Here is a 16,127-nt window from a genome sequence, read left to right on the forward strand (position 1 = left end):
GATAATTCCTTGAACCTGGAAGGCAGAGGTTGCAGTAAGGCAAGATAACACCACTGCACTCCAGTCTGGGCGACAGTGTGAGACTCTGCCTCAAATAAATAAATAAATAAATAAATAAATAAATAAATAAATAAAACAAAAACTGACAGAACTACAAGATAAATCTATACTTACTGAGGGAGACTTTTAAAAATACTTCTCTTGGTGACTGAAGGAATAAGCAGTAGCAACAACAACAAAATTAGAATACAGAATATTTGAATAACTTAATCAATAAGCTTGACCTAATAGACAAATACAGAAAACTACACTAAATAATTGCAGAATACACCTATTGTTAAACACATTCAGAATACTTACTGAAACTGACCATATGTCTAGCCATAAAATAAGTCTAAACAAATTTCAAAGGACTAAAATGGTGCAAATTCAGCTTTCAGACAACAAGCAATTAATCTAAAAAATCAATACAAAAAAAAAAGAAAAAAACTCTTGTGAATTTTTTTTAATTCTAAATAATCAATTACAAAAAATTCTAAAGCAAAGCAAATACTTAATAAAATTAGAAAATATTTTTAAATTATAGCACAAATAAAGCCAATACAACTTAGGAAGAAATAGTTTTAAATGGGAACATCAGGAGAAGGGAAAGATTAAACATTTATGAACAAAGTATTTCTAGAAATTAGAAAAATAACAGTAAAAATGAATGAAATAAAAATGAATGTATAACAGAAAATAAAATCATAAGTTTTATATCTAAAAAGACTACTAGAATTGATAAAACTCTGGCAAAATTAAGAGGAGAGAGGAAGAGACTGCAAAAATTACCAATATCAGGACAAAAAAAAAGCAACAATATAGAAACTACAGGCATGAAGTAATAATAATATGGATAATTCTTCAAATCTGAAAATTCTCATAAAATGGACAGCCTTAGAAAACTATAAATTACCAAAATTGACTCAAGAAGAAACAGAAAGCTAGAATATTCTTATAAACTTCAAAATACATTAATTAGTTACCAAAAATCTTATCAAAAAGAAAATTCCCAGGCACAAGTGACTAACAGGTAAGTTCCACTCAAGTAAAAGTTAATTTCAATCTTTCACAAACTCTTCCACAGAAGAGGAAAGGCTCCTCCCAATACACTACATGAGACCAGCATGAATTTGTGAAATTTGGTAAAGAATGAAAAAGTGAAATTACAACTGAACTCATTCATCAACACAGATCTTAAAATTCTAAACAAAATATTAGCAAACCAAATCCAGAAATACATAAAAAGGATAATAAGTTATGACCAAATTGGGTTTATCCCTAGAATGCAAGTTGGTTTAACATTGAAAACTAAGTATAAGGCCAGGCACTGTAGCTCATGCCTATAATCCCAGCACTTTGGGAGGCCAGAGGTGGGAGGATCACTTGAGCCCAGAAGTTTGAGACCAGCCTAGGCAACACAGGAAGACCCTGTCTCTACAAAAAATAAAAAAATTAGCCAGGCATCCTGGCAGGCGCCTGTAGTTGCAGCTACTTGAGACACTGAGGCAGGAGGATCCCAGTACTTTGAGGCTATAATGAGCTACGATTACACCACTGCACTCCAGCCTGTGTGATAGAGACTCCGTCTCTTCTTTTTTTTTTTTTTTTGAGACGGAGTTTCGCTCTTGTCACCCAGGCTAGAGTGCAATGGTGTGATCTCGGCTCACCGCAACCTCTGCCTCCTGGGTTCAGGCAATTCTCCTGCCTCAGCCTCCTGAGTAGCTGGGATTACAGCCATGTGCCACTATGCCCGGATAATTTTTTGTATTTTTAGTAGAGACGGGGTTTCACCATGTGGACCAGGGTGGTCTCGATCTCTTGACCTCGTGATCCACCCGCCTCGGCCTCCCAAAGTGCTGGGATTACAGGTGTGAGCCACCGCGCCCGGCCAAGACTCTGTCTCTTAAGTACACACACACACACACACACACACACACACACACACACACACACACACACACAAATTGATTGGTAATGTAAGACGGATTGGATTGCTTTTCTCTTAAAGAAAATACTATACTTGAAGAGGCAAGCAAAGAGTAGACAGCCAAAAATATAGACGAAAAAGCTTTATGAAGGTGTGTCAGGGAGTTAATTTTTTTTTTAAATATGCTTTTCCCCTGGATTCTATACTTGTTATATGTAGCCACTTCTTAAAATTCACAATTTGTTGTAATTTTTTTTCATTCTAAATAAATATTCACTTTCAAACTAAAAACTGCTTATGGTATAATTCCATTTATAAAGTTCAGCCAGCAAAATTAAACTATATATTGCCTATGAATGCTTACATAAATCATAAACTAGGTCTTATGTGTAGTGTGAGGCAGGAGTCATTAAGGAGGTTGGGAAGATTGTGATTGAGAAGAGATACACAGGTTGCCTTCAAGGTGTTGGAATTTTTGACCTAGATGGATGTTGTCACATGGATATGATCAGGTCACATGGATGCTGGCTTATAACCACTTTTAAAACTGTAGTTATAAAGGTTTTTTTATATGCATTTCTGTACCTATATTATATTTCACATTATATGATGCTTGTAAAATTCATAATGAAATTATAAAACTAAAACTAATATAGGTATTATGCAGGAAAGGAATGATTCCATAAGATTAAAAACTATAAAGATAGTATGGCACTATCCTGGGAATAAAAATAAAATCAACTCTCTAGCTAATAAAAATTGTTTCCCATGGATTAACAACTCTGATACTGCTATGTTGCTACATGTACACTGGAATTGAACAATTAAGTAAATCAATGGTGGATGGTAGAAGCAGGTTTTCCACTGTTGGAGGGGAAGGGGCTACAATGATCCATTTGCTAATGATTAGAGTTGAAAACATCAATGAGAACTCATATTTAGTTTAGTATAGTTACAGGTGATTGCACACAGAAATCTTCATATATGTGTATGTGTGTTTATGCATGGGTTAATTTACACACGTACATTTCCATGCTTTGTCAGCTAAAAGAGCCTTAAAGAAACAAAGCTGGTGCAGTGCCTCATGCCTATAATCCCAGCACTTTGAGAGGCTGAGGCAGGGGCACCACTTGAGTTCAGGAGTTTGAAACCAGCCTGAGCAACACAAGGTAACCCCATCTCTAACAAGAAGAAAAGAAATGAAAAGAAAAAAGATAAGAGGGGAGGGGAGGGCAGGGGAGGGGAGGGCAGGGGAGGAACACTTCAGTAGCAATGAGCAAACCTATTGCCCAGATCTTGGTTTCTCAGCCGATTCTCCAATGAAAGGAACTAGAGCCCCTTAGAGAAATGTCTATTTCTACATCTGGGGCAGGAAGTGTACAAGATGAGCCAAGAATATTTGTAGTACCAAAAGTAATCAAGCGCTAAAAACAAATGAGCCCACGTTGATGGGGGTTATCAAAGAAGCCAACTCAAAGAGCTCCCAAGGGCCAAAGCTGGAACAATTTGAGCAACAAAATTAAGTAGTCATGGCTTATAACCCAAAATACAAAATAAATATCTATGACTCCATATTGATATGAATGATTGAATAAATAAATGGAAGAGAAAAGACAAAGAATTCCAACTAATTTAGATAGCTCCTTTACCCTAAGGGAGGAGAAACAAAACATGTCACTCTAAGTGTGGACTGTACAGAGAGACTTTTTTCCAAAGATTAACAGTATGGAAAGGATGAAAAAAGGAGTAATCTTACAGTGGAGAAACCTGACAAACAGTATGTTAGGCAGATCACCAACATTAATGCCAACAGTTATAAATTGAGTTGATAGAATGTACCCTCACTATGATATGACGACAATCGCCCTTCAGTGCTGTGATTTTACCCCCACAAACACATAACCCCAATCTCTTCATAAGAAAAACATCAGACAAATTCCAGGAGAGGGGAATCCTTGCATTATACCTGATCAGAACTCATCAAAACTCTTAAGGTTGCCAAAAATCAAGGAAAGTCTTTTGGGTTGTGTTCGTTTTTGTTTTGTTTTATTGTTTTGTTTTTTCGAGACAGGGTCTCACTCCATCACCCAAGGTAAAGTGCAGTGGTGCAGTCACTGCTCACTGCAGCCTGGACCTCCCAGGCTCAGGTGATCCTCCCACCTTAGCCTTGCAAGTAGCTGGGACTACAGGCACATGCCACCATAGCCCAGCTAATGTTTCGTATTTTTAGTAAAGACGTAGGTTGCCCAGACTGGCATTAAACTTCTGGGCTCAAGAGATCCACCTACCTCAGCCTCCCAAAGTACTGGGATTGAGGTGTGAGCCACTATGCCTGATTTCTAGTCTTAGAAACCATTATAGCCAAGAGAATGAGAGATGACAACTAACTGTAATACGGTATTACGAATGAGATCCTGGAACAACAACAAAAAAGACATTAATGGAAAAATTAAGGAAATCTGAATAAAGGATAGATTTTAGTTAATCATAATCATGTATCTATGTCATTTCACCAATTGAAATGAATTTATCATACTAATGTAAGATGTCAATAACAGGGGAAACTAAATGTGAGGCATATTGAAACTCTCTGTACTGTCTTCATAATTTTCCTGTAATTCTAAAATTGCTCTAAAAAAATCTATTAAAAACTTTTTAAATACAATCAACAGATCATTATAGCCAAGAAAGAGAACTCAGAACATATATATAATGCTGGATTATGATAAAGGAGATATTAAAAATATGCACGAAAAGAACTGACTGTTATTAAATAAACGATCCAGGGACTACTTGCTAGACCACATGAAAAAATAAAATCAGGTGAGATTAGACTACTGCCACACTCCACATACAGACTGCAGTTGGAGTACAATTTCAAATGTGTAAAAACAAATCTTTAAAATAATTATAAAAAATCTTAGAGAGTATCTTCATAGTTTTGGGATAGGAAAGGCCTTCTTAAGCAGAAGAAAAGCAACATGAACCATACAGAAAATATTGATTTTACTACAAAAAAAGTTTTCAACTACTATAGAAAAAATGTTACTATTTAAGGAATTAAAAAGCACAAGTGACTGACCAGAAGAAATGGCACTCAACCTATAATGGCTCAAAAGATTACTATGTAAAATATATATAAAGAAATTCCGTAAGTAAATTTGAAAATGATAAACCAACACAAAAATGGAGAAAAGATATGAATAGATAAATCACAGAGGAATGACCACTAAACAAATTACAATATGCTAGATATCACTAGCAATGCACATTTCACACTTAAGATTTTATATTTTTCCCAAAAGATTGGTTTAAAATTATAAAGATTGACAATATTGAATATTGCCAAGAATGGAAAAGAAAAGATATTTAACACACTGAGTGCAGATCATTCGGTGCTTTACCCACTCTAAAGGACAATTTGACATCACTAAATGTGCACACCTTCCCTTCCAAAATATTTACAAAAGGAGCAAAGCCAGGCTTTCGTTAACAGCAATATGGTTCACTGAATAGCGATATAACAGAAAAGTACGCATTAGTTTAAAAGAATGAGATGACTATATAGAGGTATAGAGAGACAGATTACAGATAAACATGTGTAAACACACATACTTGTTTCTATATATAACATGGAAATAGCTCTCCAAGAATATAGCTTAGTGTAGAAAAAAAGTTGACGAATAAAAATTAGGGCATAACAAAATCTGTGATTAAAAAGAAAAGAAAAAGACTCGAAAACAACATATTTATGACATATACATGCAAGTATTAAATGCACAGGAAACTCTTACAGGCTACTTATCAAACTGAGAAAAAAATGAGATTGAGGGAAAGCGGTATGATTTTATACATTACTTGTATAATTAGATTTTTTTCCTTAGTGAAATAAGCAAGACAGGAAAGAAGCGGTAAAAGTTTTACACGGAACGTATTTTCCCAAATGAGCAATCCATATGCATCTAGGCTGCTATAAGTCGGGTGCCTGCTCCTGTGGCATGAGGGTCTCACCTTCACTTACACGCTAACTCTGTTCCCCTGGAAACCTGATAATGGGATGACATCAGTAATACTGCTAAGCAACTGCTGCTTACGAGAAAAATGACCCGACTGGCCAGTGCATCCGGACTGGGAGGGACTACGAGAGGGCAACAAACATCTAATGCATACGCTGTATTTTGTGGCTTCTGTAAATGCAGAGATGCTTGTCTTCTGTGCTTGGCTCAAGCCTTGTGGGGACATAAGGTCAAAAAACACCATAAAGCAAGGTGTCATTCAGATAGGCACTTTAGATTTGCAGTAAGCGAGCTGGCTACGTGTGGAAAAGCCCTTTTTAAATTCTTAATAGCCTATGCTATTTTTCATGACTGACACCGAAACTGCCTTATAAACTATAAATACTCCATTTTAATCCTCCTTCAAGTTATATGTAAGCAACAATATTTTGCATTCAATTAAACTAAGGCATTTTGGGTGAACAGCAAGGTTTAAAACATATTCATTACACAACTGTAGTAAATTTATGGTTCACATAAATTTTATCCATAATTTCCCAAAGCACTATGGAAAGTTAAATCATTCATTTTTATAAAGTAGAACACAATGTGGGACTATATAAAACCTAAAAAGAAGAAAAAAATTTCCAAAGGGGCTGGCTTCCAAGTTAAGCGCTTGAGAAAGAAAAGCTTTATGTAATTTAACAATCAAAACTTCTTCCTGACAAAAATGAATCCTCAGTGTAAATCAGGGTGGAAGAAAAATCATTCTTGATTGATAAAGATCAGACAAAATTTGCCAAAATATAACTATGGACATGCTTGAAATAGTGAAGAATTACATTTGCAAATAGTGCAAATGGAAATGCCAGTGTCAAGTGATACGAGATAAAAGTGACTTTGCGTTTCAGCGTTTTTGAAGTGAGAGCAGCAGTCATTGTAATTGTCCAGTCTGAGATAGCCATTTCCGACGGTTAGAGAGCTGTACCAACCAAATTCAAGATGCCCATATGAAACAGAAAACATTCCTTTTCATCATAATATGGTATGACTTCTTTCAAGGGACTTTAAAAATGACATAGACCCCCATCCCCATTTGCATTTTTTTTCTAGTTCTTAGAGGCATCCAGGATTCTACACTTTGAAAAAGTGCTGATTGAGGCATCTACCACCATACCCCTACTTCCTGAATCAGATCAGAAGAGGAGGATTTCATGTACACATGTGTGCATGTGAGGGTTTTTTTCCTTTCTTATAAGTATCTGTTCTAGGTATCTCAAAGTCTTATAACTGATAATCATGAAATATGTTTATTTGTTAGTTTTAATTGAATCCCTTAATGTCATATATCAACTTCAGGATATGTTTTACCTCTGACAGAGAGGAAACAGAGAATTGGGGTAAGGATAATGTTTTACTTCTTAAAGAAAAAAAAAAAAAGAGAAAGATCTGAATCAACTGTGGCAAACAGTTCCTGTTTTTACATCTGAGTGAAGGGTAATATGGGTATTATGGTATTTGCCATACTTTTCTGTATGTTTCAAATACTTAATTTTTTAAATTAAATACAAAGAATTATTCTAAAAGCAAGACAGTATGAGAGCATCAGTACACGTCATCACTACCTGGAGAGAGGCAGTCAGCCCATATCCTCCAGTGACATTTACCTAGCAAGGCATCCCTGAGTCCATCTCATGCCCCTAGTGTTGGTGACAGAAAAATAAGCATGATCTGCCTGCATTTGCTTAAAGCAATGCTGTATTTCACTGTGAACAAGAAGATTTAAGCAAAGATGGAATGAAAAATGCCCCTCTTGGGTTCACATACCGGTGTCACTCCCGGATCCCGTTGACAAAGCTGGCATGATGCAAGGTGCAGGAACAGGTCAGCCCACCGCTCTGCAGACACCCTGCCCTCAGAGAGCCACAGGGAATTCCAGCTCAACTGCCTGCAGCCACAGTGTCTACCAAGATCTGTGTATCTTGTAAGCCGTTTCTAGAAAGGAAAGAAACATTCATATTTTTTAAAAAGGGACCATCACCAAATCACAACATTCTGTAACTAATTCAAAATTCTCATCCCAATCACTACCCGAGAGATCACAAGTCTTCAGAATTTTTTCTACAGACCACATGCAAATATGAACCGTGAGAGTTTCTGATCTTGATGAGTGACTTCTAATTGAAAACATGAATGTTCTGCACGCGTGTGTCAAGGCTTCCTTAAAGATTTTTACATTTGGGTTGGGGAACGCTGATTGGATACATGGATAATTTTAAGAAGCTTCTGTACGTCAATGCCATTCTCAACTTCCTTCCCTGTGTTACCATAATTCTCAGCTATATTTCTAAGTGTATAACAGAGACTATATAAATTGTCAGCGACTTATAATTAATTGTATTTTTTTTATATGGAGTCTCACTCTGTCGCCCAGGCTGGAGCACAGTGGTGTGATCTCAGCTCACTGCAACCTCTGTCTCCCAGGTTCAAGCAATTCTCCCTGCCCCAGCCTCCTGAGTAGCTGGGATTACAGACACCCACCACCAACCCTGGCTAATTTTCCTTTTTCTTTTTTTTTAATAGAGATGGGGTTTCACCATATTGGCCAGGCTGGTCTCAAACTCCTGACCTCAGGTGATCTGCCTGCCTTGGCCTCTCAAACTGCTGCGATTACAGGTGTAAGCCACCGCACTCAGCCTAACTGCATTTTTTTAAGTAGCTCATCCTAATATGACAAACACATGGTTCTCTAACTGAAGACTGCAACTAATCTTGAAGGAATACTTACTAGAATGAAAGCAAGATGTTATTATAGATTTATAGAAGTGTTAGTAATCCAAAGTAAATCTAACAATTCGAGCCAGCATACATAAGTAAATTCTTTTAGTAAAAATTAACCTTTGTTGTATCTGGAAAAATATTAACTTCTTTTTAAATAACTACCTTAATTAATGTTTATCCTGAAATAAGCAGTAAAGGCCGTACAGCATAGTGGTTAAGAACAAGGAATCCAGACTTTGACCTAATCTCTAAAGCTGCTAGTTCTGTGATCTTCGACACAGTATTTCATCTTCTTAAGCCTTAACTTCCTTACATGCAAATAAAGACAACAGTAAATTAGAACTATTTGGTAATTAAATATACTCAGATATATAATGCAGTGTCTGACACATGGTAAGTAAACAAGAAACGCTGGCTATTATGACTGGGCTTTTTTAAATTCAGGTAATGAGATTATAAAATGAAAACATAAAAGAAAGTAGCAAGATTAAAATTTACATTGGCCTAACACCTAGAGGGAGGCCATCTGGTTTAAATTTGGATCACCCCTGGCTAATAACGGAAAAAGTACTCCATTTACATTTTTGTAGAAATCAGAAGAACCACACAATGTGTTTTAAGTTCATTTTTAACACACTTTCCTCAATTCTCTATAAAGCAAATTCAGTCATTTAGAAGCATATTTTAACGTGTATTAACAACAAGAAAACATTGGAAACCTTGGAAAAACTGGCTCGCATCAATTCTTAAAGCCTTTAAGTTGTTCGATCAAATTACAGAAAAAAAAGAAATGAACTTGCCGAATTTTATTTTTAAAAATCCACACTGTAAGATTCTATTAAAGCCTTCTAAATTAGCGTTTTAATTGTTAAAGTGAAAATCAGTATTAAAAACACCATTATCAAACGAATTATTTTAGATCAGACTATCTGCTGCAATGGCTTGAATTTTGCTTTATGTTACTGCAAAGGCTGACATAGTTAAAACATGCATACAAATCCATACAGAAAAGAGTGTTCATTTAAAATATGAGGACTGCTATTTTAAGGACCAAATGAAAATACAGCTCACTAAGCTAAAAATTAAAAATGTGAGGCAAGATTTCACTAATGCACATGTCTGAAGCTGTTTTTTCCTAATAATTTTGAAAGCAATTTTGCTTTTTCTTCATAGATTATTATAAAAATCAGGATGAAGATTCAACTACAGGAAAATGTTCCTTATATAAAGCAAGGTTAGAAACGAAGTCATTCAAAGTCAAAAACAGACTGTATAATTTCAAGAACACAGTCAATTAATAGACTTTTGTTTTGCTAATAGAAAAAAAGGAAAACAAATTAAAATTTGTAAAACGTCTGCAGACACATTTGTACCATTAGGGCAATATATATGTACGTATGTTTGTGAGTAGGTACTGTGTGTGTGTGTGTGTGTGTGTGTGTGTGTGTGTGTGTGTGTATGTAACTTAAGTTCTTTACGCCACAAGAAAAGCCATTAATTATATGGTATAGACTGTACATATGCTATACAATCTATATCATGCAACCTATCACTTTCTTCACAGCTTAAAGAACTTACAAAGTTTCACATTTATAAACCATACACACCATATGATAAGACAACATATGCTTACAGCAATTAAAATTTCATATAATCTGAAACATTCACATTCCATTAACACTAAAAGCCTTACATTCCACATCAAAACACCCTTTTGAGCTGATATTGCTGCTGTTCATCTATGCCACATAAGGAAAGCCCTAGCACTTCTTCTTTATTTCATAATGAACCCTCAAGATGAAATTTTTCCAAAGCTGTATTATTTACTACAAAGCAATTCCCTCTTAAGTACATATACTACAAAGTAATCACCTTCTCAGAGCATATGCAAGAATATGAATTTTTAAAATGGTTTGACAGAATCCTAACCAGTAATATTTTGTATTAGTGGAGTAAAGCACTAGGTTTAACTTTCGAACTGAGTTAAACTTTTGTAGTAATGATGTTATTTTCTTTGGCTAAATTCATTGAAAATGCTTTGGAATTTGTCGGAAGGCAGCCACAATTATTACTGACTGTTGTATGGAATCAATTTACTACAACACAAAAATACCAGCTGTTACAGTATGTCCTGAGAGGGATTACAGAATATTCTTAAATTGAAGTTCAATCCAACTTTCCATAAAAAAGAGAAAGATCCAAAAGCCAGGAACATAACAGCAGTATCAAGTGCACCTGAAGCATTTACAATACCCAATAGAATGATTACAACCCTCCTTTAAAAGGGCTTATTTTTGAAATTTCATTATTCCAGTTGTACCTTGCTTCTATATATCACACTGTATCAGGTTCCTCTGGCATTGATCATGTGGAAACAGTGAAGTATGTGAAGGTCTATGAGTTTACAACGTTCAATTTCTACCCACCCTGGGTAAATCTTAATGCTCCCGTGGCACTCATGACATCTAGTGGTCAATCACAAAAGTGCAAGTGTTTACAACTTGTTTTCAGTAATTAACTTACTTCCATCGTCTGCAACATTTTTTATTAATGTAAACATATACACACACACACAGTTAATATATATGAATAAGAAATCAAGTAATTTTCAAATACATTTCCTCTCTATTTGTAAGTGTTCAAAAATATGAAAATTTGTAATTCACTGTCATCATAAACTATTTTAATAAATGTTAGCAATCTCTCATTTCAGAATAAGTGTGCTCAGACATCCAACTGTAGATTATTTCACCAGATGCACATACTCAAAAGTTACATTTTCAAAACCTAATAGAGCAATAAAACAACACACACAGAGTAAACTTTTTAAAATAAATCTAATTATCACAGATATTTTTAAAGCTCAATCTGAAAGACTCATTAATTAGCCAGTGCAAGACGCAGACTTATATCTGTTAACATTATTTGAACCCTCATAAATTATAATTGTAAGAATAAAAAGAGGCAACATATATCTACTTATGTAAAATGGTACTTGTATCTTTTATACCAGCTATTCTTAAAGTGTGGTCCAGAGATCCTTAAAGGTCTCCAGGACCCTTTCAGAGGGGTCCATGAGGTCAAACTATTTTCATAAAAATACTGAAGAAAGTACTGAGATGTTATTTGTCCTTTTCACTGTACCAGCATTTGCACCAATGGTGAAAAGAAATAAAGCAATGGTCACTGTTGGTAAAACCACTGCCATCTGAGCATGAGTCAAGATAATGGCACCAAATTGAAATTATTCAACATTGTCTTCTTCACTGCCAAGGATGCTCATTCAAAGGAAGAGGAGGAAGAAGAAAAGCAGGAAGACGAGGAAGGAAGAGGAAAGGTTCACTATAGAATATCCCTAATGAAGCATTAAAAATTAATATTCATTGACTCTTAAGTACTCCTCTTTTTAACACCCTGTGTGAATAACGGGAAGAACACATAAGGTACTACTGCTATAAACAAAGGAAACACTGTCTCAAAAAAAAAAAAAAAAAAAAAAAAAAAAGTTGTGCTGTGATTTGAATTGTGAACTGTATGGGCTGCTTTGATCATGGAACATCATTTTTTTTTTTTTTTTTACTTAAAAGAACAGAAGACAAACTATGGTCATTCAAGCTTCTCAGTATTTGGCAAACGTTTTCTTGACAATAAATAGAGTCCATGTTTTCAAGAAAAACCAAAAACAGTATGTGTTGCTAATGATAAAAATGAGCTTCCAAGCAAAAATTAGAATTTTATAAAACTTGCACCCACTAGAGGCTCATTTTGCATGGTGCTCTGTTAACTGAAACACACACATGGCGGAACCAAGACCACACTTCGCACTGGTTCTATTGGCTTCCCAATGCCTAAAGGCTTTTCTGGGAAGATCCATGGTGATATTAACAAATGTGATTATTCTGGCATTCTGTATCAACGTTGGGAAGATCTGCATGATTCAGTGAACCAATATTTTCCCATTTTCTACTAACGCATTAGAAAATCATGCATGAACAACATCCATTCAAAGCTCAAGATCCATTTAAAGTTCCAATACAATAACTTTATTTCTATATTTTCAGATTCTACACTGAAACTTATCTTTAAGAAATTGCCATATATCTTTAGTGAAACAGCAAAGAATATCCACACTTAACTGAATAGCCTATTAAAATATTCCTCCCTCTTCCAACTACAGATCTGTGTAAGGTCAGTTTTTCTTCATATCCTTCAATTAAAACATACAGCAACAAAATGAAAGTAGACACAGATGCAAAAATATAACAGTCTCCTTCTGAGCCAGGAATTAAAGAAATTTGCAACGGATTCATGTTTTTGTTTTGGGGGTAAAATTATTTTTCATAAAAATGTGATTTGTGTTAACATGAAGCAAATTTAATACTGTTATTTTTAAATGAATTAAACCAATATAAACCACATAATCAAAACTCTTTAGAGCCTTCAGTAATTTTTAAAGAGTGTAGATCTAAAAACCAAAATTGTTAAGAATTGCTTCTCTAATGCCAAGCTTTGGCAAAAATTTTCTGTAAAGTCCATATCGTCTTAACCTAAACAATATGTACATGAGTATGACTGTGTTCCCATAAAACTTGATTTCCAGAAATAAAGGAAGGCCAAGCTTGCTGACTGCTATTCTATACCTTTATATCCTATCTGCTACTGACTTCAGGATCTAGAAGTAACATTCTTTCTAGTAACACTTTTACTGGTCATCATTTAAATATTCAAAAAAAGAAAGTTAAAAAAATTCATTTTATTTTGTTGTGCAAGAGTATGAAAATTTTTAAAGATTCAGTTCTTAATCATAAACAAAACTGTATTTCAATTCTGGCTATCCCAAGTATCTCAAACTCTGTCACTATACATAAAAAACTTAAAAACAGACTTACAACTGGTTGGGTATTAGGATGTTGTATGTAAGAAAAAATGCTTTATACAACCAAAACCAAAAATTCCTAGTTTTTAAGAAAAAAAGGAATGAGTAAGAAAAATCAAAATGCCCCACATTTTACAAATCCAATGGGGTTCAATGATTATATTAATATAAAATCAACAATGTCCTTTCCACATATGGCAAATGCTGAAACAACAGAAAAGAATCCCACTAAAAGAATCCTATAAACCTTTAAAGACTTCAGAAAAGAAACAAGAGAACACACTGCTTTATAATTCCCAGGTGAAGAGACCCAGGCTTTAAGGCTGCTAGGAAAGTCTGCCGGGAATCCTGGTCCACTTGCCAGGAAGGAGTATTAACCACAAGATCCTTAGGGCCTCATCTAGTGAGCGCTCTTAGAAAGGCACACAGTCGCCTCTTTGGAAGCACAGGTGTAATGAACAAACTATCACTTGCAGGCAATGACCTCATTCCAGACTATCCGAACCATCTACAACAATGAGGGCACCATGATCCCATTTTCTTTTTTACTCCCTTAAAGATAGCAGCATTTATAGTGCAGGCACATCTTCCACACCTCTCCTCTGGGACACCTCTCTGATGATGACTCTTTTCTCATTGCATTTATATTCTACCACTTACTACTAAAAAGTCTTGGCTAAATCTTAAAGATTACACCACTGACCATCAAGGACCCACTATTTTTGCTCCCTGTCTCTTTCCTCTAATTGTTGCAGGCAGAGAAGAGTGATACAACTTCTTCATTACGTTTTCCTTAACTAATTCTCAATTCCAGATTCATCTCGGCATTCCACTGGCATTCCCGTAAGTCCTCTACCACAGAAAACAATCTCATAATCCTTTTTTATAATTAAGGTGCATCAATGTAATTTTATATTTTTCATTCAATCAATGTCCCCCACTAGATTCCTTGAGAATGGAACCCATATTATCGTATGTCCCTAAAAACTAAATAATAAAATGGTCTGCTCTCTTTCCCTTCCAAGTCAGAGTCACATCACCATTTTACCTATGGGAATATAGCGCAGCCTAATAATGAAAGCACAGATTTTGAAATCAGACGGACCTAAGATCACACCCAAGCCCAGCCTTACTGACTCTGTGATCCTGGCCAAGCTACTTAATGAAATGAGATTAAATGAAATAACAAAAGTAAAACATCTAACCCTTATAGCAGCCAATCCACAGATGACCATTCTGATTAATTTTTGTTTTGTTTTGTTTTGTTTTTGTTTTTGTTTTGAGACAGTTTTGTTCTTGCTTCCCAGGCTGGAGTGTAGTGGCATGATCTTGCCTCACAGCAACCTCTGCCTCTCAGGTTCAAGCAATTCTCCTGCCTCCGCCTCCCAAGTGGTTGGAATTACAGGTACCCATCACCACACCTGGATAATTTTGTATTTTAATAGAGACAGTGTTTTGCCATGTTAGTCAGGCTGGTCTCAAACTCCTGACCTCTGGTGATCCACCTACCTCAGCCTCCCACAGTGCTGGGATTACAGGCATGAGCCACCATGTCCAGCCTTATTAACACTTTCCAATCTTGTTTTCATCACTCTCTAATTTCTTATTTCCTCTAATCTCGCAAACTTCTGGTGATCCCACAACAGGCGTCCCCAAACTTTTTACACGGGGGGCCAGTTCACTGTCCCTCAGACCGTTGGAGGGCCGCCACATACTGTGCTCCTCTCAGTGACCACCAATGAAAGAGGTGCCCCTTCCCGAAGTGCGGCGGGGGGCCGGATAAATGGCCTCAGGGGGCCGCATGCGGCCCACGCGGCCGTAGTTTGGGGACGCCTGTCCTACAATGAAAAGAAAACATGCTTCAGTAGGACAAAAAAACAGAGTTTAAAATCTGAAGGATCTTCTACTACTTACCACATGCACAATTTATAAAGCATGAGACCTCAAAAAGCCACATAAAATAACGAAAATAAATAAATAAGAATAATGTTCAGGATGGCTCCTATTAACATTAACTGAGTATCCACAATTTCCCAGATAGTAGGTTAAAAATGCAACATGCACTGTTTCACTGAATCCTAACAATAATCCTATTTCATAATCACTATTACCATGTCTTACAGATGAGGAAACTGAATTTTAGGCAATGTGTCCTAAGTCCACAGCTTGAAGGGATTCTAATGTATGAGTTCCAGGCCCGCTCTGTGAATCATTCTACACAAAGCTGGCTCTTAACTACTATTAACCTCTCTCAGTTTTCTCAGTGGTCAAACAGAAAGGATACATATATATATATACAATTCACTTTTTGTGACTGGTTAAATGAAACAACATATCTAAAACACCGGAAACACATCATATGCTTCAATTTTAGCTCTCCCTTTCCCTCAATCTTCCCCTTAATTTTCTTGACCTACTTGATTCCGTTTACAAATCAGAAAATTGCCTGCTTCATAGCCACATCCTCATGTTGGCTCTTCAGTCACATAACACAGTGCCTTCTCTG

The 16,127-nt window shown here is 35.8% G+C and overlaps 1 protein-coding gene across 5 annotated transcripts in view; it reads right to left on the reverse strand.

Annotated features, from left to right (window-relative positions):
- The window catches only part of MPP7 (MAGUK p55 scaffold protein 7), a 232,469-nt gene that overhangs the window by 167,790 nt on the left and 48,552 nt on the right, over positions 1–16,127 (reverse strand). For all 5 annotated transcript variants that reach the window (XM_074405158.1, XM_074405161.1, XM_074405160.1 and 2 more), the window contains one exon: positions 7,792–7,959. In XM_074405158.1, coding sequence (XP_074261259.1) covers positions 7,792–7,828 — 37 coding nt within the window. In that variant the 5' untranslated portion in view covers positions 7,829–7,959. The remainder of the gene's footprint in view (positions 1–7,791; positions 7,960–16,127) is intronic.

The sequence above is a fragment of the Saimiri boliviensis genome, chromosome 8 (genome assembly GCF_048565385.1).
Source record: "Saimiri boliviensis isolate mSaiBol1 chromosome 8, mSaiBol1.pri, whole genome shotgun sequence".
NCBI classification, from domain to species: Eukaryota; Metazoa; Chordata; class Mammalia; order Primates; family Cebidae; genus Saimiri; species Saimiri boliviensis.